General features: G+C 40.9%; 1 protein-coding gene across 5 annotated transcripts in view; it reads right to left on the bottom strand.

Annotated features, from left to right (window-relative positions):
• The window catches only part of nectin1b (nectin cell adhesion molecule 1b), a 204,088-nt gene that overhangs the window by 99,862 nt on the left and 81,125 nt on the right, over window positions 1–23,101 (bottom strand). For all 5 annotated transcript variants that reach the window (XM_086081314.1, XM_086081315.1, XM_086081313.1 and 2 more), the window contains 3 exons: window positions 22,062–22,361; window positions 19,922–20,039; window positions 14,827–14,978 (listed from right to left, as the gene is read on the bottom strand). In XM_086081314.1, the coding sequence (XP_085937440.1) occupies window positions 14,827–14,978; window positions 19,922–20,039; window positions 22,062–22,361 (570 nt within the window). The remainder of the gene's footprint in view (window positions 1–14,826; window positions 14,979–19,921; window positions 20,040–22,061; window positions 22,362–23,101) is intronic.

The raw sequence follows: 23,101 nt of genomic DNA on the forward strand, positions 1-23,101 counted from the left end.
CAAGTGGAAAGGCAAGCGGCTGCAGGTCTCCTTTTTTTTTATTTTTAAAAACAACCTCTTTTTCTTTACAGCCGTGTTTGCTTGTCGCATTCCTGCCGGCGTCATGTTTACTTGAGTGTAACGCACAGATGAAAATTTGGAGTGGTGCGTCCAGGCTTTTTATGCTTGGTGGGACAGACAAAAGTCTTTGGACACGCCTTTGAATCAATGTATACATCAATCAAGGGTCGGACTAGACCTCCTGCATGCTGATTCCTTATCTTAGCAAACAAAGTTATTTGTAGCCGTAGGGTCATGGCCACGCTTACTTTACGTTGTCAACACACCACAAGAACCAAGAAGCTATGCAACCCGGATAAAGCCATGGAGTCAGTGCAGGTTACCATTTGTCTGCTTCAATGTAAGACATGTACGTACTTTGTAGTATCCGTAAGACAATGGTATGCTATTGTTAGCTCAAAATGCTAACTGACGTTACCAACATTATCTGGCCTTTATAAGAAAAACCTCATTGACAAAAGCAGCTGTTACAATAAATGTACATAAGTTATCCCATATTTACTCGTATAGTATTGCAAAGCATTTATTCTACGGTGTGACCTATGTTTGAACCATGTGGGTTGGGGTCGTCTGTGAAGAGAGCAGAGCGCAAGATCGCGGCTGGAACATTTTGCGGTTGAACTGTGAACTTTGACTGAAACTTTCCGCGCTGAAGAAAAATGTTTGCATTATTGTCTGCGCAATGACACGTAACCAGGATGATTTTCACGTTGATGCTATGTGATTCCCCAAATCCTTCAGAGCAGCAATAGGTTATGTACTGGTGCTTCAGAACGGGTAGGAGATTGTAATCTGTGCACATCTCTGTCCATTCTCCTCGCGAGCAAAAATAATCAAGTCTGTTGTCTTCCTTCCTTGTCTGTTGTTTATTAAATGTTCTAGGTTAATTAAACCTGACAGCAGCAGTTCTTATTCTTAGTATATGATGATGAACTGCTTAAAAAAATGGCTGCTGGGTCGCAAATTGCACCCGGGACACAGTTTGGACACCATTCACCATAAAAGGGTTAAAAATAAAAATAAATTAGAAAACTTGAGGCCATTTCGGCTTAAAAATGTAAAACTTTACACATTTTGGTGTCTCAACTGGACCATGATCAAATTGCTAACAGTGGGATCATGGCTATGCTGGTTTAAGTTTCCAAAACTACCAATCTAACCCGGTTGAAGAAATGCGGCCCGGATAAAGTTATTCGTCATTATGCAATCTGATGATAATCATAAGGCAAACCTTTGTCTGCTCCAATGTAAGCAACGTACTCGTAGTAGCTGTAAAATAACTGTATGCAGTTGTTAGCTTAAAAGCTAACGTTATGCTACCATGGTGCAGCCTAGCAATCAAACATTTGAAGAAGATCAAATAATAGACATCGCGGCTTCCATTGTTCTTGTCTTAATCCCAATGGCACTAAATTCAAAGAGCCGGTCTCTCTCTTTTGTGAAGACGGCGTCTCCAATATCAAGTCAGGTTTTAAGACGACCACCTAATGGGATTACGGAGACGCAGGCACTCATTACACACATGAATCAGAGGTCACCTTCCCCAGGAACGCATCCGCCCGCACACTCAAAAGCGGGATAAATATGGGAAAAAAAGGCTTTCCCGTAATCCTCGGCCTTCTATTCACGGGTGCGTCATCGTTGTCGTCATCGGAGCCTAATTAGCCCGGACAAGATGGAGGACATGAAAGCGCGACCGCCGCCCCGGCTCCCATAAAGGATCAGGTGATGCCGCCCTTAGACACCTGCCTTGGAAATTTTGCCAAACTCATGAGGAGACAACAGGTTTCTGTCCTGACGTCCTGCCGTTAAACGTAGACATATTTTTGCAAGATCCTAAACAGGAATTATTAGCATCGTTAGCTCCAGAGGGGGAAGAATTGCAGAAGTGGTTTTACCGGATTGGCGAGAGATTGATAACCTGATTTGACTGCACTGATTAAACTCAACTTTTCTCTGTGAGTGGCCAAGAACCAGCCCGAGACTTAAGACAACCAAACACCCTTTTCAGTTACACAAGTATTTAAGTCCTTGCATTGCCTTGTTTATTATTTTTTTTAACATATTTCTTTTTAAAAGCCAAAAGAATGTCAACTGTTCCCCTGGCAGAGCCTCAGGGCACGTACGGACAAGATAACACTGAAACCTGCGCATCAAAACACTGATGACATCATTGGCGGCGGATGTTATGAAGACTCGGAGGACGCTTCTTGTCGTAAGAATCCATAATACTTCTTTCTTTAAAAAAAACTAAAACTCACAGGAGCAGCAGTGGCAGCAGTGGATATAAAGCCACAAATTCAATATAGTTGTCACCTAGACATTTAGTGCAATTATTCATCTCCAATTTCATTACATTTTTGATATTTTATTATTAATATATCAATCATGTACAGAGGTGGCAAATCCAGGTCCAGAAAATAAAAACCCTGCCACTGTTTGGCTATAGCACCAAGTGCAAACTAGCTAGCTCCCATGCTTGTTTACCTTTTAGGGTGCTAGCTAGCTAGCATTAGGGGCTAAAGCCAAACTATAGCAGGGTTTATACTTTCTGGACCTGGATTTGCCACCTCTGATTATTTATGCATTTGGTTATATTTAAAAAAAAAAATTATTGTTTCATATCTTTTCAAATTCTCTTGGTAGACATTTTGATGTCATTTTAATAATGTATTATTTTTAATGTATGATTATTTTATTAATGTAATTATTTATTTGTGATCATTTTATTTTTGTAAAATTTTCATTTTATTTATTTGTCGATTTAATTTTGTATTTTATTTGATTCATTGCATACTTTTCTTTTGAAAAATAGCGTGTATTTTTGAAGGCAGCCATTTTGACGAATGGGTCTTGGCCTCCTTAATGCACTTTTTGCCTGCAAGAAGCTGCAATGCAGAGTGGACGTGACGTAAGGACGAGTTATTGGGTCAGCGCGCATCACTCTGCGCAAATGTGCAGGATCGTGCTCTCTTTGAGCAACCTTAGCTTTTTTTGTTTTTTACCATCCCACTTCCTCTCTTGCTGCTTTTATTTATTCATTTCCCCCCCCCCCCAAATCACCACTTGATTATTATTTTTAAGAAATATTTTTTTCTACATATCCAGAGCTGGCAGCGTCTGACCTACATGACGGCGCTCTCGGGGAGGCGTGACATCGCGATTGAGGACGGAGGACGGCGGGGCAGACGTGTCTCTGTCCCGTCCTGCGCTCGCATCCTCCGGGGAGGCCAAACAAGCAAAGCTCGCGGAAACAAATGTTGATGATAAATCGCGCTCGCCTGTCACGTGCCCTCCCCTGGTGATTTTTTTATTCCTTCACAACAACAAGATGGAAGAGCATGCCCCCAAGCCCCTTCTCCATCTTGTGAAGCCTCCGTCAATACCTTTACATTATTTACAAAACATCAGCTCCCGCTACCGTTTGTCCAATTCACACGAAATCCAGTGTGTGTTCACCAGGACAGGATGTGTGAAAATTCCTTTGGAACGTACGCCGTGAAACGCTTAGAGTAGTAAATTTTTAAGGCTTCAAATGTTCTTTGATGTTTACTCAACTGTACATTGGGATGATTGTTGACACCAAATTGCTTTGATGCTCCCCCAAAAAATTATCGTCTGTATGGTTCTCTTTGAATTTTTATTATTAACTCCCAGCCTTTGTCACTGAAGCAACCCCCTTCGCTCCTGGCTTCGCTCCCGGATTCGCTCCCGGCTGTTTTGACTGAGTTTGCAAGGCCCACAGAATATTGTGTGCTATTGCTATAAAAACATGGAACCTACCAAAAGAAAGATGTGTCACTTCTTTCATCAGGAAGAAAAAGTATATTACTATCTGTTTCCGTTTACAGCAATTAGCATTAGAATATAGCTAAGTTTCGTCGTTATTCACAAATCTATTTAGAAATGTGAGTAAATTAGCTTTTTTTTCAACATGGCCCTGGTTGATCTATTTTGCTCTGTTGCCACCTGCTGGCCGTTTGTGTAATAACTACCATTTCTTCAACCCTTGTTTGCAATTGAGAGGCTGCATCACAGCCTAGCATAAAAAAACATATAAAACTTAATATAGAACGTATTTATACGTTTTTTGGGAGCAAGTGAAATGTATTTGATACTCAAAATTGTGCAATCTTTACAAACATATACATAAGAACCATTAATGACCCCCAAATTGTGTTTGATTTTTCCGAAAAAGGACTTCCGCCACAAAATGAAGGGCATCAATTTCAGGGGGTTTCAATTACCATTAGCTTAAGCGCTATCTCAACCAAACAGCACACGTACACGCGTGGTCTTGAAGCGCGCTGATGCTAATGCCTCATTTGGATAATGAGGGCTGATCTTGGCAGAGGCAAGACCTCCTGCAGCGAGGACGCGCCGCTCCGCCGCTCCGCCGCTCCGCCGCTCCGCCGCTCCGCCGCTCCGCCGTCGGCCCGCGGCCTCCCAGCCCGTTCGCGCGTCGCTTCAAGAGCGTTTCGGTGACCGACAAGGTCGGGACGAGTCGACCTGCCCGGCAGCGTGCCGCCGACATGCCGTGCTGGTGTTGTGTATTCAATTCATATACAACAGCGGTTGTTTTTTTGCACCTGGGATACGCGTTTCAAGTCAGGTAATATTTTGAGAGACCAGAATAGAATCAACTAAAGACTGCATTTGTTTCTCTTCAACAAGCCGGCCCCATTTTGTGGTAATAGGACACAATCACACCAGATGCGTATTACTTAGAGAGGATAGAAAAAGTCTACACACCTGTCGGCTGCACAGGTGTTTACACTGTTATAACTGAATCACAGTCAGCATACCTCTGCCACCGTTTAATATGACTCTGCGGTTCTAGTAGGCTTTTTGTTCAGGTCTTTGTGCTCTTTCCTAATCGCCCTTAGTTGACACAAGCCCGGGGGGGTAATAGGAAAGCAGTAAATTTACGCTTCGGTGATACGTATTGACTGCAAGAAATGTTTGTATGATGAGACACATTTATTTGAGTCTTTGCTGAATGTTTATGATTTATTAATAACGTTACACATATCTTTTCGAACATCAATGCAGTTATGTGTAATGTTGTTTCGAATGTTTTAAGCGAATTTACTGAAAGTGAGCAAAACGGACATGCCCGTTTCCATCTGTTCTTCTTTTGCGAATATTGAGAGGGGGACTCCGCCGCTGTAGGTGGCGCTGCGCACCAGGAAGCGACTGCGCCGCGCGCTGACGTCGTATGAGTTTGCTTTTGTAATTCTTGATCAACCGTAGCGTTTCTTTGCCGTTTTCCATCTAAAATAGCATTAATATTCGCTTCTTTAATTAAATCCAAAAAGATTTCTGTTTCGTCGTCGTACCAAACATACCTTACTTTATCGCCCGACATTGCTTTGGGACTACAAACGTACGTGTGATGTAATATCCGGACAAAACGTGCGACTTGTATGCGGTCTTGTCAGCGTTTATTCGCAAAATCTGTTTCCATAGCCCAAATTCGCATTTTCCTTTTTTTACGATGTGCTTCAAAATCCACCCCCTCTAAGTGTAAAAACTTTTTTTTTTTGCGAATTTTGGGCCCTTTTTTCGAATTTCTAGCGTTTCCATTCAGTTTTATTTTCGAATAAAAATGGGTGGATTGAAACCCAACGTCGGAACAATGAATCTACGGTAGGTCTTTTTTAAACACCGCATACCGTTTTGGAACCAAGTGCCCTCAATGACCCGATCGTACGGGTTTGTGAATGGCAAAGCCAATGCGTAGTTTCCCCAAGCAAAATCAATCAATAAATAAACTCAAAGACAATTTAGCATCGCCATTGAACGTAAAGTATGCTTTTGTAAACATCAGACAAGTGCGAGTCTTCAATGATGCACGCGTTAGTCTCTCGCCTCATCTTTTAAAGTGGTTCTTAACTCCCCGCGTGATGTGAATGGGGAAGCATTCCGGTGTTTACGTCACATCAAGGTACACCCGCTATTCTGCAAAAACTATTTTTTTCCCGCTCCACGCACACCAGGAAGCCGAGAAACACGTCAGGCGACGGTTGCCGTTGCTTTTTTTCTTCCTTTTATCAGACGACAAACAGCCGCCGCCTTCCGCTGCTTCTCTACGGAATTTAAGTAGCGATGAGCCGGCGTGTATCAACGTGTAAGCGCGACCATTCGTCTGCGCTGCCTCCGCCGTGTGAAATTTGCTTGTCATGTCGGCGTCTATCTCAATCGGCGCTCTCGACAACCGGCAGTGGCACGCCGGCTTGCATTATTCATGGGCAAGGTCGCATTTGGGTGTATTTGTTGCTTCGACAGTGATGCCCCGATGATTTATAATTGCATATAATAATGGTTTGAACCAATTGTTGTCGTCAATTTTTTAGGTCCAGGGACGCCTCACAGGAAATAACTTTTGTTCGAAGGATCCCCTCAAGTCCTAACTAGGGATAGACCAATAATTGGCCAGCTTGATTATCAGCACGGATATTGGGCATTTTGACGAATATCGGTATCGGCCTTTTTTTTTCTAAAAACTGACGGCCGATAAAAGGTAAAGCTAAAACCATTTAAATCCCAGGAAACTATTGATTTACATTTTCTGTTAACTTTACAAGAGAATCTGAACCGTTTGGTTTTGTTGGATATTAAAACAAGGAAATGTGAAAGTTTAAGATTTCAGTTTTTTATTTTATTTTGGAAAAAACAGAGCTATGGTATTAACATTTACTGTTTCCACGTACTGATAACCATGGGAGCTCTCTGAACGATTTTTTATTATTATAGAAATTTAAAATGAGAAAGTACATTTTGAAAAGTCTGAAAAACTGTTCAATAAGCATGAATGCTTTAAGACATTGCAACAAAGTCAAGATTGGCATTTGTATTTAAAACAATTCCCCCTCCCCCCATTTTACTGAAAATCAATATCGGCTTTGGTTATCGGCCTCCTTGACTACGAATAATCGGTATCGGGCCTGAAAAACAACATATCGGTCTTTCTCTAGTCCGAACGCCAATGAATCATGACTTACTTTGTGTAACCTTAAATGTCGTAAGAATTGAAATTGTCCTGATGTTATGATAAATTCACATTTTGTGAGAAAATTTGGAAAATTGGTCATATTAATTATTAAAATAATCATTAGTGAACAGCTCTAATATTGAAAAAATGTGAATCTAATCCCAGTGATCGGAATCGGAAAACTTTCTTGGAAAAGTTTTACCAGGGTCTACTTTTCATCTAAATGCATGTATATTTTGTATTTTTGTCAACATGTCTTCCATTGCTTTCTTGCTAACATGGGAACATTTATAAAGAAGCATTGGATTATTCACACATTCTCAAAAAAATTATCATAAATTGAGTTGCTTAAGTAAGAAAAGTTTCTTTTGGCTTCCGATCCTTTCCAAAATCCCCTTTCATCATGTGCCTGAGCCCATCTCAGTTACTTTTTTTTCCCTGCTGCCTCCTGTTCTAGACGGATGTGGTTGAACGAAAAGCTTTGTGCACCTCGACTCAGATAAAAAAGAAGCTTCAGATAAAAAAATAAATAAAAAATGAAGAAGAAATCTCCGGAAGGTTCGCCCACTGGCTGAACCTGAACTTATCTGATATCATCTCTTTCATTGTTGATCCCGATAAAACAGGAATTCAAAACTTGTTTTCATCGTGGACTACATCACAGTTATGGTTGCCCTCATTTGGTCGGTTAAAAAGGTGAAACTCCATAAATGTATCATTGCTCGGAGTGTTAGTTTTGGGTTTTACGGTTCGGTTCACAACCCCAAGTACTGCCTTGGCGCCATCTCGTGGCATCTTGGTGCCAAGAACTATGTTGGAGTAAATTGCGGCGCTTCATGTAGTGTTTTGCTGCCATCTTGTGGCCATCATTTACACCGCACCATATCTAATCCTAATAATCACCCCATCGTGTTACGTAATTGCCACTGCATTTGATCGTTACAATTTTTATGGCGCGCTTTAACGACTGACAAAGGTTCCCCAGCTGTGCGATTCAAAGTTTTTGTGCGAGTGTTTTATTGCGTTTTATTTTTTAAATGATCACTTCCGTTAGGTGGACTCGCGGGGCGAGGCGAAAAGAAATGTTCCCACATTTGTCAGTACAGTGAAAACAAAAGACAACAACGGCAACAGAGCGGGCGATTACGGCGTAATTGTGAGGCCTTCGCGAACAGAGAGGCCATTCATCACCACTTATTGTGCGGCCGAGAAAATGAAGACGGCGGCATCAATTTGTCCGCCGCACAAAAAACAAGAGCGCGCTTGTTCGGGAAGGTGATTAGCGTAATGAAGGGCCTGATTTCCTTTTCTGAAATGACCACAGGCGGCGCGGCGCCGCAGTGCTTTGCAATGCGGCCTTTCGACGATTGCGGGATCAAGTTGATTTCACAGTTTTCGACGTTTACAGCAACGCGTCCCATTAGGTTAGTTTGAAGTCGCCACATTTCCTTTGAAGTGTACGAAAGTGTACGTAATGTTCATTGGGACTCTAAATTGTCTGTTGATGTTTCCCAAAACAAACATTAGGTTGAGGACTCGTAAATGTCTTTAGCGCTTACAACAAACACAAGCATTAGGTTCATTGTCGACTCTTAATCGCCCTTGATTGTTTACAAAAATGTACTTTAGGTTTTTTGAAGACTCCATTGTTTTTGATGTTTATATAAACGTACGTTAGGGTAATTGAAGACGCTTGGTCTTTGGGATCATTGAAGGGTCATTTGAAGACTTTCCATGGTCTTTGATGTTTACAAAAATATCCATTAGGCAAACTGAAGAGTGAATTATCTTTGATATTAACGGTCACGTACAATTGTCTTTGGGTTTATAAAAAGTGAACTGAAGAGCAAAACGTCTTCATGGAAGACTAAACAATCGTCATTGTCCAAAGTTTTTGAAAACTACAAACTGTAAATGCTATAAATACCAAACTCAGGTTTCCCTCGCAGAAACTCTGACTTTTGAGTGTCATTATATTGCATTTTTCTAGAATTTTTTCTATTTTCCTAGTACTCGGAATATAGCATGTGTCAGGCCTGTGATTGACAGGTATGACAGACTTCAGCCCGTCTCTAACTCTGACCAGGATAAGCAGGAAGAAGAAGAAAAAATGACGGATGGACGGATGGAAGTTAGCCACAAACATGCCGCACTGTTGCCAAGATGAAATTTACCAGCCAACTTTGGGGCGAGTAGAAATTAATTCTGACCTTTCCGATTTGCTGTGTGGATTTCGTAGCGCACCAGCAGCTTTTTATCCCCTTGATTGTCGGGAATTAGTTAATCAAACATTTGCAATCTCAACAGCCAGACACGCATGAATTAATTTGAGCTCAACTATTTTATTGCCTAGATCGATTAGCGTATTGGGTTTGAGATTTGAGATTTTGTTTGGTTGAGCCAGTTGCGGGCAGAATTACATTTGAATCCAGTTGGTTGGCTGGATGAGAGGGCTCGCATCCCCCACAACTTTCGTATGAACTACGGGAATTTGGTCAATGTAATGCTAAAAAATGGCAGATTTAAAAGTTAACCCAACTATATTGCGCAGAATGATCCTCAGATCAATTGCACGCTTCGTCGATAAAGTTTGTTGCCAAATAGCCTGCAGGAAGAACAATGTTTGCACGTCACTCTTAAAAGGAAGTTTGCTCTATATTATCTATTTGGTTGCTACTAAAACATAACTTTGCGATTCATTATTCAAAAATAATTTCTAGTTTAATACATTTTGTAGAAAAAAAATTTGGACGTACGCCGCCTTTGTTATTCTTCTCTCTTAGAAGGCAAAGTAAAGCCTCCGTTGCGTTCCTAAAGAAACAACATGCGATCGGGAGCGTCATCCTCCCCCCCCCCACACGTATTATTATTTTTGATTTGAGCATGGAAAGCTACCCACTAAAAAGAGCTTAGTCGCAAGAGCTGAGAGCAAAAGCGGCGTCGTTTGGAAATCCTTCGCCTCGCCGGCGAGTGAAATCCTGCACTGTGCTGTTATCCACGTCCATGTAGGCTTTTTATCATCATTATTATTATTATTGCCCACCTCATAGTTGTTTAGTTCCAGTAACAATTATATAGACCCCCTCAGGCCATGACAAGGGTTTCATTAATCTAGCTGTAAGTCAACGTTTCATCGGCAGAATTATGAAAATATGAATTGACGGTTCAAATCGTATTTAGTGTCGCTTTAAGAGCAAAACTTTGCATCTGATTGTTGAGAATTGGATGGTGGGCAAAAAATACAATTTCCCTTCGACGAGATAGGCTAAAGCTTAAAACCAACGTTAGCAAATCAACAGATTTCCATGCACATGGTTTGATTGCGGGAAATCCAACCCAAATTGCAATTTCACTTGGCTTTCATTTGCTGCCGAGACAGGATAAGCCTCTGGTACGTTTTTTAACATCAGACGCCCTCGGCGAACGAGCTGATTAATCGGATCGGACCACTTGTCAGCTTCACCTCTGTAGAGTTGGGAGCGAAAGGGGAATAAGCTATTTGTTTTTGCTAAAACAGGCCTGTTTTTCTTCAGTTTATCTTACGGGAGGAGTGATTAAAAGACGAGGGTGCTTCATTAGATTGCAACGAGCGACTCGCGTCCTTGAAGGAAAAGCGCTCGGTGCCCACGTGACTCGCCGCGGTTCGACGCCTTCCCCCCCCCCCACCCCCCCAAAACTAATTGAAACAAGGCACTCCTTGGCCGCCGCTATCTGCTGAACGCTGACAAATGGCGGCGCGAAGAGCGAGGAGCTTGATTAAAATTTGCCTCTCTTAAGTGCTCCATCAGTGTTGCTTCCCGGCGCAGAGAAAACAGATTTCCTCGGATACACAGCAGCTTGTCTCGGACGTTTTATCTCGGCGAAAACTGGAAGCAGGGATGTTTTTCCTGGCAGGCGTATATTGCTGTGTCAGTCCACGCTCATGCATAATGCACGTCGCGCGCAGCGGCGGCGGCGGCGGCGGCGCTTTCGGACAGCGCCCCAATCTTGATAGACGCCGGACTTCTTATATGTTTTGTCAGCGCCTCGGACGCAGTTGGAAGGCGGTGGGAAAAGGCCAAGCCGTGAACACGTTATTGACTAAATATGAAATGATTACATTTCTGCCCTTTAAAGCAGCATTTGGAAATCAAATGCATGAGCAGGTAAACAAACCTGTCTGTGAGGCAAGAAACAAGAATTGACCGGAAACCAATACCGAAAATGAAGTTACGAGACCACAACTTAACAGTCTGTTAAGCATTTTTGAGACCACACAAATGACATTGGTCTGGGCTAATGATAGCAGTTAGCATTTACACACTGTTAGCTCACAGTTTTCTCATCACTCATTCACATTTTTCCGCACTTTTTCCTCAGTCAATAGGATGCTACATGTTAGCATTTGATTGAAGAAAAATCCTGTATCTAATGCTTTGATCCAAAACTCTTTAAAATCGCTGATTTACTACACACGACACAAAAAAAAAAGACAAAGGAAATCAAGAGTTTGTTTGTAGCTAATCACACAGCTAGCTGCACATTCTGTTAACAACGTTAATCAATTTGCCAGCTGCACATTCCCACTATCTGCTAATCTCCGAGTGAGCATAAATCAAGCTGTTATCGTTTCAAAGACTGCATAATCAAATAGCTCTGGACTAATGCTACCTGCTAGCAACGGCACACTGTTAGCTGCCAGTAAAATCAGTGCTAAGTTTGCCCCAAGAGTATACTGATCATAAATCAGGATTTTGTTGCTCTTTCTCTACGACAATAGGAAGCATTTTACCCCAAATAAAAGCCTGTATTGCCTGTTTTTATCCAAAACACTTTAAAACGGCTGGTCGGAACTCAAACGGAGCTGGTGAACAATCTCGTCCGGGAGACAAGAAACGATCAAATATGCGGTCGCTAGCTAAGCAATGTTAAACATTTTGTCGACAGGTCATGTTAACATGTACAAACAATACACGTAGTAGACTTATGAGGGTTTCTTGGACCCAAAGAATTTAAGACCCCCAACTTACAAGACTGTGACTTTCAAATGCTGTTACAAAAACACTCCAGAGAATCAACAAGGAAATGGCATTGTACATGACAAAAACAAGTCCAGACCCGCATTGGACCAGGAAACAGTTTCATCTACTCGCCACGTAGCGCCTGTGAGCGAGAGGCGCGCGGGCAGGTTCCGACACGCCGCCGCATTCCTCACCACATCAAACAGTAACCAACCCCGTGTTTGACACTCATCTGTTGCCCTGCAAGTTTGACAGGCCGCCATGTCGCAACTCCCAGCTGCTGCACTGGGTTCGACTGCGACCTTTTACTGCTTACGTCTGAAAAGCACGATTGAGAACCTTCGGGAACTCGGACAAAAACTGGACTTTGGTTGATCAATACATACATTTTCTAAACTCACATAAGCAATATTAAGATAGTAAGTTTCACCAGCGAGACGTGTTGCACTGATTTCAGGCATGGGACTCGATTTGCTGCCGAGGTATTGCCTGAGAAAAATAAGTTGGCGCACAAATAACTCTTAAATATTTAGTTACCAGGAGGGTGTGGGTCCACTCAAATTTGAACCCAATTCAATTCGTCAACACACATTTTTCACCTGACAAAAACTAGACTAGACTAAAACCACTATTAATAAACAATAATTGGGACTAAATCAGTATACATTTTCATCGACTAATAAAGATGAAAATTTAGCTCACGACTGGACTAAAATCTATGTCCATTTTAGTTGACGAACGAAGATGAGATAAAAATGATGATTTTGTAAAATCCTGTCTCTGCTAATTGTCACAGTGACACACCTTTCAAATCTGCCACTAGCAATTGCACAACGTAACAATCATGCAACAGCCGTAGGCTAACGTTCAAACAATGTTAATCTGACCGCTAACTAATGCGAGCTAAATGACTAGCTTGTAGCATGGAGTCATAATAGCCACTTGTTGAAACTGTTACGCGTCAAGTTGTTTTAAATGAAAAAGATGAGAGAGCACTTTATGTGAAGTACTTTTAGATGAGACGGAAACGTTCATTAACTGCTGACAAAAAAATGTAAAAGGGTAAAAATGTAAAACTAGACTAACGTGTTGAAGTTTCTGTTGACTAAAATTAGACGAATAAAATTATGTTTTCTTGGACGAAAATAAAGACTAAAATGCTCGACTTATAGTCGACTAAAAGGTGACTAAATAAAAATGGGAAGAGTTGACTATGATAAAAACTAACGAGTGTGATTATAATTGAGACTAAATTCAAAAATGGCTGATGAAATCAACACTCGTTCGCTGCATACCGTAGAAACAAATAATTTGTCATTTCACCAGCCACCAGCGGACACAAGTAAATTCCGATCTCGCGAGTTGACTGCCTAGATAGGCTGCGGCTCGACTGCTCTTCATCGACTCACACTGGGACACTTTATGTGAGCTGCAAAACAATGCGGAAAAAGCAGCCTGTATTCAAATGGCGTATGCAAACATCCAGCAAGCTGAATGTGCTTAAATGAAGTACCGGCTCTCTGGAGTCACTCAACACAAAGACACAGACGCCGGCAATAGAACAAAGCCTTGCTCATTTACAATAAATATAGAAAATGACTTCGGTGCCTTTCCTTCTTTGTCTTTGCGAGGCATTGTCGCATTCAGGGGCCCTTGGTACAAGCAGATTGCTTCCTCACTTTCCTGTCTGGTGACTAACGGCCGCCTCTCACACCTGAGTGAGCACACAATACCCCCCGCCCCCCCCCCCCTCCTCCTCCTCCTTTATCAGGAAAGAATAGCAAATTAAAAAAAGACACTGTATGGCAGCTGTTCCCAGAGACGGGAAGTGAGTCAACAACAAGCTTTGAGAGTTGCAACACCACCAACCCCCGCCTCGAAGGAAATCCATACGTTAAAAGTCTGATGTTTCACCGCCCACCGCAAGGGGGTTGAATCATCCATCATCCATCAATAAAGCCGCTACCCATTTCCCTGATGTTGATCCAGGTAGCGCGTCACTTGCCATTGTTCCTACACTTGCGGCATGAGTAATCACGACGCTCTGCTACGCTACCTGTTAGCAGCTATGTATCATTAGCTACAATCGAAGATCTAGCTAGAAAGTCGGTGAGAAGCTAGCTGCTAATGTTACGAGAGCATTTTGTCGCTAACAATGAAAAGCTACAAATAATAACTCGCAGCGATGATTTGACTGTTAGCTATTAGCCTTATTAATGGGTGCTAGACATTTGCATTTTGCTGCTGTCCAATAAAAATCTGGTATCTCCTGTTTTTAGCTAAAACTCGCCACTCACTTACTCAAAAGCTACCAGCCTGCATTTTGGCAATCACTTAGCCAGTGGTAAGCTAACACTTAGCGACTTGCCATTCTTGGCAACCGCTAATCACTCACTCTGTTAAACACCACCAACCTGCGCGTCGTTCACGCATCAGGAGCTACCAGCTAGCATTTGAGCAACTTCATAACCTTATGAAACTAAGCTAGCACTTAGCGACTGCCTCTTTTTTGGCAGCTGCTTGTCACTCAGTCATATAACACTACCAACTACTAGTATCTTTGCAACTTCTGTTGATTTGTCAGCGCTAAGCGTCCACTTAGCGACTACCCAGTCGCTACTCACTCACTCATAAGCTAGATTGCTGTTAGCAAAACAACATAGCATTGCAGACGGCTCGTAGCTCGGTTAGTAGCTGTTTGCTGTTGTCGGTTATGAAGCCATGCCAGAAAGAGCCGAAAGAACAAGCGAGAGCAGAGAGGCGTGCGCCTACCGGTGATGTTGACGTCCACGATGCTGGTGCGCGTGCCGATGCCGTTGGTGGCGTCGCACACGTACGTGCCGGCCAGGTCATAGGTGATGGGGCCCTTGAAGAACAGGCTGTTGTTCTTGATCTCCACATTGCTCGGCAGCGAGCCGTTCAAGCTGGAAGATGGGGGTGGGGGTGGGGGTGGGGGGGGTGGGTGGGAGACAGTGTTAGGAAAATAATGTGATGCGACAGCGCATGTATCACAACCATCATCCATCACTCTAAATTACGAGGGAACCCGGCCAGGCAGGTCCCAACGGGGAAACTGCAGCTTGAAGGGGAAATATTGTATATGACATATAAATTAAAAGAGAATCTTAATTATTTTGTACAGAAATACAAAAAGTCAATTTCATAAAAATTTGAAAGCAAATGCAATGTTTTTTACTGTTAGTATTCTATAATGATTTTATTTACTCATATGTATTTACTCTTCTTAGAATTGTAATGTATTTTTATTTACCCAATGTTACAAATTTATGCTACTACTACTACTACAAATAATAATAATGACAATTATAAACATAAAATGTAGATAAAAGGAAATATAAATACATAGATGAAAATATTTCATTAAAATACATTAATTAAAAAAGAAAAAAAGAAAACAACATTCAGTTAATAGAAATAAGCAAAAAAAAAGGTCAAATAAAAATAGTAAAAAAAATATATGAAAATTTAAATAGAAGAAAAATGTGAAAAAATATGTTGAAATAAAATGAAATGGAAACAAGAAAACTGAAACATTATGATTTAAATGACAAAAAAATATATATAAACATCTTTAGTCATTAACATTTTTTTTTTTTTTTTTAATGAGAAAAATAAATAGTCAGTGTATGAGGACACTCCACAGTTGCGTTTCGACCGTCTTATTGTCTGCATTTCATCAGCTCACAACTCACGCACGGCTAGAATTCTATTACAACTACACAAAAAAGCTGCCCTTGGGGGAAGTTTGAAAAAAAAAAAAAGAGCATTCGCAGGACAGAAAATAGAGGAAAATAAGCGTGTACTTGTGTGTTACATTAGAGTTGCAACTCAAGCGTAATCCATCACACTAAATTACCAGGGAACCGGGTCCCAACAGGTAAGCTGCAGCCTGAGGGGGGATGTTTAACAGGTATGCACGCTGCAGGAGGGATGTAGGGTTCAGTGTTTGTGTTTGGGGGCTTACCCCCCCCCCCCCCCCCCACGACCAGTTGATCGAATGATAACGTCTCAATGAGAGGTCGCCTCAGGTGTTTGCCGCCACGGCAACACTTCCGCTCGCCTGCGTTTGATCAGGTCATGCATCGGGTAGGCAGCCTCTCCATTCTATTAAACGGGGGTGCTGGTGGGGGGGTGTTTGTGAAGTGAAGGTATCGACTTCCAACAACGAGTAGCCTCATTGCCCGTGAATGGACGCGAGTGTTGGACCATGGCGAGTGCGTTATTTTGACGTTTTCAATATGAACAGCAACAAATTTGTTCTTACAAAAAAGAAAAGAAAAGAAAAAACAGAAATACGATGTAGTATGTTCAGACAGGACCCGACTTATGAAGTATTGCGTCATAGGAAATCTATATTTGGGCATCGGGGGCGGGGCCAAAAACAGGGACCTGTCGTGACACGTTCTAGGCCACCTATGACGTCATATGAAGTCCATATTTGGGTAGAGAGGGTGGGACCGGAAGTGAGAGGCGGGACTTAGCCCGGTAGTGAAGGTGAAAGGGCGGGACTTAGACCAGAAGCGAGGGGCGGGACAGGAAGTGACGTCACATCTGTCAAAAAGTTTAACGAGAAGGGAATACTAAACCTCTCTCTGATGTCGTACCGATGACATGAATGTGACACCTTTGCTCTACGACATTATGTGCCGAGTGTGTGTGTGTGTGTGTGTGTGTGCGTGCGTGTGCGTTTGAGAGTGACGCAAGCCGTGGACCAGCCTGTTCCGGACGCTTCCGTCACAGCCTTGCGCTGACCTCCACCGCCGAGCCCAGGGGAGCCTTCACAACAAATTTGGCGTCTCGCTTTCAGCACGGCAATGGCCGTCCCCTCTGATCTGTCAGCGCTGCGCCCTCGTCTTGCGAGATCACATCTCGCCTCTCTGCCGCCTTTATCTCCCCGCTGCATCGTCCTTTTCGGTCTTCATACGAGCTTCTCTTGCTGAAAGCTATGTATATATTCATATATTTATATATATATATATATAGTGTATATATCTGCATGCATAAAGGCGCCTCATTAGCCACTAACTGGAGGGAGGCTTGTGGCGTGGCTACAATGATCTATTAATCTACGTCCACTCCGCTGCCGTGACTTATTCGTTCACCTCGCCTCCGCTGAGCAATTACCGCATAAATTGCCACATTTATCTCTGTGTACTTGGGCTCGAGGCTGGCGTTTACAAAAGGGCCCCAATAGTGTCCATGGATGGAACAGGCTTTCCAGTACGGTAGGAAAATACAAACAAATGCATTATTTAAAGCCGCCACGAAAGAAATTTCCTCCCTTTCCTCGACGCAGGTTATCTTGTTGTACTGTATGTTAGCATAGCAATTGTTAGCATTTCATCAATGATTTTTTTCCATTTGTCTCATAACTCATCCCTGTGTTAGATTAGCAGCTGCTAGCATCTTGTATAAGTTATCATATGAAACACCATCCAAATTGACTTACTATTTAATAATTATTTTATTAGTCACACAGAAGGAACAAATTTGAACCCGAAAACCTCAGCAGATCTGCTACTAATAAATCATGTAATTATCAGTCTTTGAGGTTCTTGTGGAAAAACAAACTGTTTGTGTGACAGGTCCTCCATTAACACCCCCTACATCGCATCCCCAAACTTTTAAAGCCAGACTCCAAATAAAAGCTCTGTTTGTTTTTGTCATCTATGCTCCAATTGAGCCATTATGCTCCACCTCGGGTCAGCTTCTTATCGCCATCACAACAAACAAACAACCAGAAAGAATCGGCACGGCAAGGACACTGAAGATATCCTTGTCGTGTTTACACAACGCAAAGAAGTGTCATGCATTATACAGTCAATAAAAACCATTAAGATAAACAAGAGAATCCAATTTCTGTGGAAATTGTGTGTCAATGCTGAAGAGGTGACATTGAAACGTAATGTGCAATTAATTAATAAAATATTTTAAATTTAGGGGAATGTGAATTAAAAAAAAAAAAAAATCTCAATTGAAATGACTTCATTCAGTAGAGAAAATTGGAAGAAGCTAAATATGTAAAATGTCTGCACTGATTTGGGAATGCTGTTGCGGAAAATGCGGGATGCTGGAAAAAGGAATTGGGGGAACATTTTGAATTTAAATCCTTTTATTTATTTAATAATTTTTTAAATGGGAAATACTAGTATGTCCATGGGAATTTGGGGAAAATCTGAAATTTGGGGAATGTGAAACAATGTTTCCAAAAAAGTCTTAATTTTGTGAATATCTTTAAGTTGCAATGCTTTGGATTGGTTGAGAAATGTGGAACGATGATTTGAATTATGTAAAATGTTTCACACATTTCAACTGGATATAGCATACATTAATGGAAAATGTGGAAGTGAGGGAAAAGAAGAAATTTGGGTAACGTAGGAACAAAAACGCTGAGCAAGAATGAACTCAATTGGAAGGGTTCTAATTAGTTGAAAAATGTGGAAGCTGGTAACAGTAAATTGTCTGCGTTGAGTTAGTAATGTTACAGAAAATGCGGAACGCTACAAATTATTGTTTTTTTTTAAATGTCACTTTCCTTTTCAAAAATTGTATTTCCATGGAACGTAGGAATTCGGGGATGAAGGAGTAGCATGTCAAATGAACAGCTGGGAATAATCATAAGAAATATTTTGCTGCTAAATAACTATAATACTGTGTAGTATGTGTGAATGCTCTTCAGCATAGAAATCCGTTTGAAGGAAGTTTCATTGATCAGCGTAATTGCACCTGAATTTATAATGAGACTACTTTTTCCACTTGTGCGACAGTCAAGAATGCTTTAGCTGTTCATCACGAGGGCTGATTGTTATGCTCTTGACGACGTGCGTCGACTTTGCTATGCAAAGAGACCGCGGCTCTCATCATTTCAAAAATGCTTCGCCACATGGACACCAAGCTGAGCGCGCCCACTCATTCTGTTAACTTGTGTTCATTATGCGTTTTTATTATGCTTTATTACCCGCGGGGGTTTGCAAATTTGTCATACACCAGCCTGCCAGGTCTGCTCCGTATGAGAGCTTTTGCAAAACAAAATAAAAAAAATAAAAATAAAGGCCCATAAATCAATAGAGCTGTGCATCGCTCTGCATGACGTTACGAACATTTGGATACAAAGAGAATGGGTAAAAGAGGCAAATAAATAAATGTGGGTAAAAACAACAAAATGGTTGAGTAAAAGAAAAAGAAAAAAAGAAGCTGTTTAAGTCAGGTTAAAAAAAGACTTGGGGGGAAAAAAATGGGTAAAGGAAATTGTGTAAAAAACTAAAATAACAGCAATGAGTTGGGTTGAGCAACAGTTGGGTTAAAAATAAATAAATGAAAGAGATTGGGTCCAAAAGACAATTAAAAAAAAAAGCAAATAAATGTGGGTTAAATAGGGCAAACAACAACAACAAAATAATTTCAGTTAACTAAAGACGTTCAAAATAGAATTTGTGTAAATAAATAAATAAATAAAATGAGTGTAAGGTTGTGAGGAAAAAAAACATTTGTGTAATTTTTTTTAATAATATAATAAAATGAATAAATAAAATTAAAAAACAACAATAATTGGAGTTTCTTTTATACACTAATAATAATAAGAAAATAATTTGGGTTTCTAAGAAAAATATGGGTCAAAAAAGGTGACGTAAAAAACACAATAAATGTGGGTAAAAAAATGGGCAAAAAAAACAAGTTGGGTAAAAAAAAAATGTAGGTAAAAAAAACTCTACCAATCACAGGCAAAATAATTTGGCATTGAAAACAAAAAAACAAAAAGAGAAAAAAAAGTAGAGTAAAAACATTTGTTTAAAAGTCAGTTTTCCAACAGCCACGCGTGCTTTATTGAAGCGTGGGCGGCACTCACAGTTTCCACTGGTAGATGGTAACCGGCGGATTGGCATCAGCCCGGCAGGTCAGCTGCACGTTCTGGCGGTTCAGGTACCAGTTGGCGTCGAAGCCCTCGATCTTCACCTCGGGTTCGTCTGCGGAGCGAGCACACGAGGGGGCCAGATAAAAAAAAATGGCAGGAATTTGCTTGTACTCAAAACAGACGTGTTGCGTTCTGTCCTCGCCGCTTGGCTTCATACCCAAGTTCATACGGCAGTCTATACTCGTCACAGACACATTTTTTGTCAACAACTCCTCATTCATCACTTGTAGCTACGTGCCTGTGATATATCAACTGCATTTTGTTTAGTTTACTGGGAGCAGGACAAAAATGGAATGACAAGTGTGTTTTTGTTGTATCAAGCATCAACATTGTAAAATTAATATTTAACTTTACACAACAGTATTTTGCTGTGCAGAGAGCCTTCGTTTGATCACATCTAGTTTCAAAATCCCAACAAAATCTCCATATTTTACACCTAAAAAAATCAAGCAAAAAAAAAACCAATCTCCATATTTTACTACACAAAAATCCCAACAAAATTAAAAAAAAATTTTTTATCCTCCCCAAAATCGCAACTAGAACTATATTTTTGGACTCCCCAAAAATCCCTACAAAATCTAAAAAAATGTGTTTTGCCCCAAAACCCCAGCAAAATCTCAAAAATGTAGTCCTCCAAAATCCCAACAAAAATCTCCTCTAAAATCTCAACAAAATCTTCTGCCCAAAACATCAAACAAGTAATATTTTCAAAAGTCCACCTTGCCCCTTCCGAGAATAGTACTACCCCTAATATTTGAACCAAACCTCTAAACAATTTAGCCCCCCCAAATCCCAAGAAAATCAATTGTTTACCCCACCAAAATATTAACGAAAACTATAAAAAAAAATTATGCTTCCCAGAATCCCCAAATTATTTTTATTAACAAAATCTCACTTTTTATCCCATATTTCAACAATATGTCCCAAAAATTTCATATTAATTACCACCCCCACTTCCAATTTTTTTTATTGTAAAACCTCCCAACAAAAATTATTGTTCTTTTTTGTGTCAATCTTTAACAGTCCCCTATGTGAGCAAAGCACATTTTTCTACTGAGCGAAAAGAGGCTAAAACAGTTAGCATTACCTAGACCTAGAGCATTTATTGAGTTCAAAATGCAGCTGTAACTGTATATTCCAAAGGAGAGGTACAACAAATTTAACGTTTCTTCAGATTATGAGGCCAGTGGCTAAGGATGTTTGTTTAGTAGGAAGGGTGAAAGCAGCATATTCAGCGCCTCATTTGGGTCTCAGTTCGTTTGCAAAGGCGTCGCTGAGTTTACTTTTGTTTCACTGTAAACAGAAGCCGGTGGGCCCGCCTCTCACAACACAACCAACACGAACAGGGTGACAACGTATAGTTTAGGCTGCTATTTTCAAAGTAAAAATAGGTATTTTTTTTTTTTTTTTTTACTCAGTCAATAAATCGATTATTGGAATTTTATTCTGCCAATTAGCTCATTCCCTCCCAACCATTTTCATTGAAGCAACCCCCTTCGCGCCAGGCTGTTTTACTGGATTTTGACTGATTTTGCAAGACCCACAGAGTATTGCGTTCTATTGTTATAAAAACATGGAACCTACCAAAAGAAAGATAAGAGTATTTTCTTTTATCAGGAAAAAAAGTATATTTGAATCTGTTTCCGTTTTGCAGAAATTGGCAATAGAATACAGCTAAGTTTCATCAATATTCACCATCCTGGTGAAAACACTGACACAAAGAGCTTGTTTGCAACATGGCCCTTGTTGATCTCTTATACGCCACCTGCTGGCTGTTTTTTTGTAATAACTTCCATTGCTTTAAGCCACCTCTTCATGTCAGAAGCGGCATCAAAGCCTTTTGTATGCTCTAGCATTAAAAACAAACAAACATTAAAAACGTATAAATACGTTTTTGGGAGTGAAGGACAAAGTAGTAAAAAACTTATTTACACGTTTTGGGGTTTGGATGAGTGAAAATCAGCATCAGCCTCAAAAAATAAAATTCGTCAGGCCCTATATCAATCCTACATCGTCCTTTCCCACGTATCTCTGAGCACACACAAAAAAAAAAAGCAAGCAAGATGATGCTTACACTGCACATTGAGCACCACGCTGTCAGTGAACCTCTCGTTGCGGTACGTGACGATGCACGTCAGCTTCTGCTTGTGCGTCTCCCGGCCGGGCACGATGACGTAGTTGCTGCGCACCGTCACCGTCCCGTTCTGGTTGCGGGTCTCCTGGAAGGTGGCCTCGCCCTTCAGCCTGGTGTCCCACCTGATGACGCTGGGCGGCTTGCCGTTGGCCGACACGCACGTGGCCACCGTCATCTTGCGGCGCTGCGAGCGGGCCACGATGGTGGGCGTGGTCAAGGTCATGCGGGTCAGGGGGCGAGCTGCAGAAGTGACGGAAGGTACACATTAATAATACGGCTGGGTTTAAACATTTTTTAATAAAAGAGCAATCAATATCTAATCGATTTTGCTTTTCAAGTCCAGTATCATTTCATAAAACCATGAATCGGTTAAAATATTTTAATATTTTTTTCTTCAAAATTCTGTAGAAAATAAAAATTTGAAGGACAATTTTTTTTGTATCTTACAGTTTTCTTGAATTTTATTGTTCACATGAATTTAAAAGTATTTTCTTAAATTTATGAAAGACCTGACTTATTGGACCTTATTGGACCTATATTTACAATTATTAAATTAGAGTTATGAAAATATTTTCATCTCATCCGCAAAATTTACTTTGGAACTTGCTTCAAATACTTTACATAAAGGTGGAATGACAAAATTGCAAATGCACATTTTCACATCGACAAGCAAGACTTGTCATGCCGAGTAGTTCAAGTCGAGGTCATGCCGAGTCTCATGAATATCAAGTTAAAGTTATGTATGGTTATGTAAGCCACAAAGTCTAAAATTGCTGACATAATTCTGACTAAGGCTGGACAATTTTGAAAAATTATTCAAACTAATTTTTTCTCTCAATATTCTGATTGCGATTACAGAGGTGGCAAATCCAGGTCCAGAAATTAAAAGTTTGGCTTTAGCCCCAGGTGCTAGCTAGCTAAACTGTGGCAGGGTTTATGCTAGCTAGCGCCTGGGGCTAAAGCCAAACTGCTTTCATGTG

Source organism: Leptonotus elevatus, chromosome 7 (assembly GCF_054856555.1).
Source record: "Leptonotus elevatus isolate MCC_2025b chromosome 7, RoL_Lele_1.0, whole genome shotgun sequence".
Lineage (NCBI taxonomy): Eukaryota > Metazoa > Chordata > Actinopteri > Syngnathiformes > Syngnathidae > Leptonotus > Leptonotus elevatus.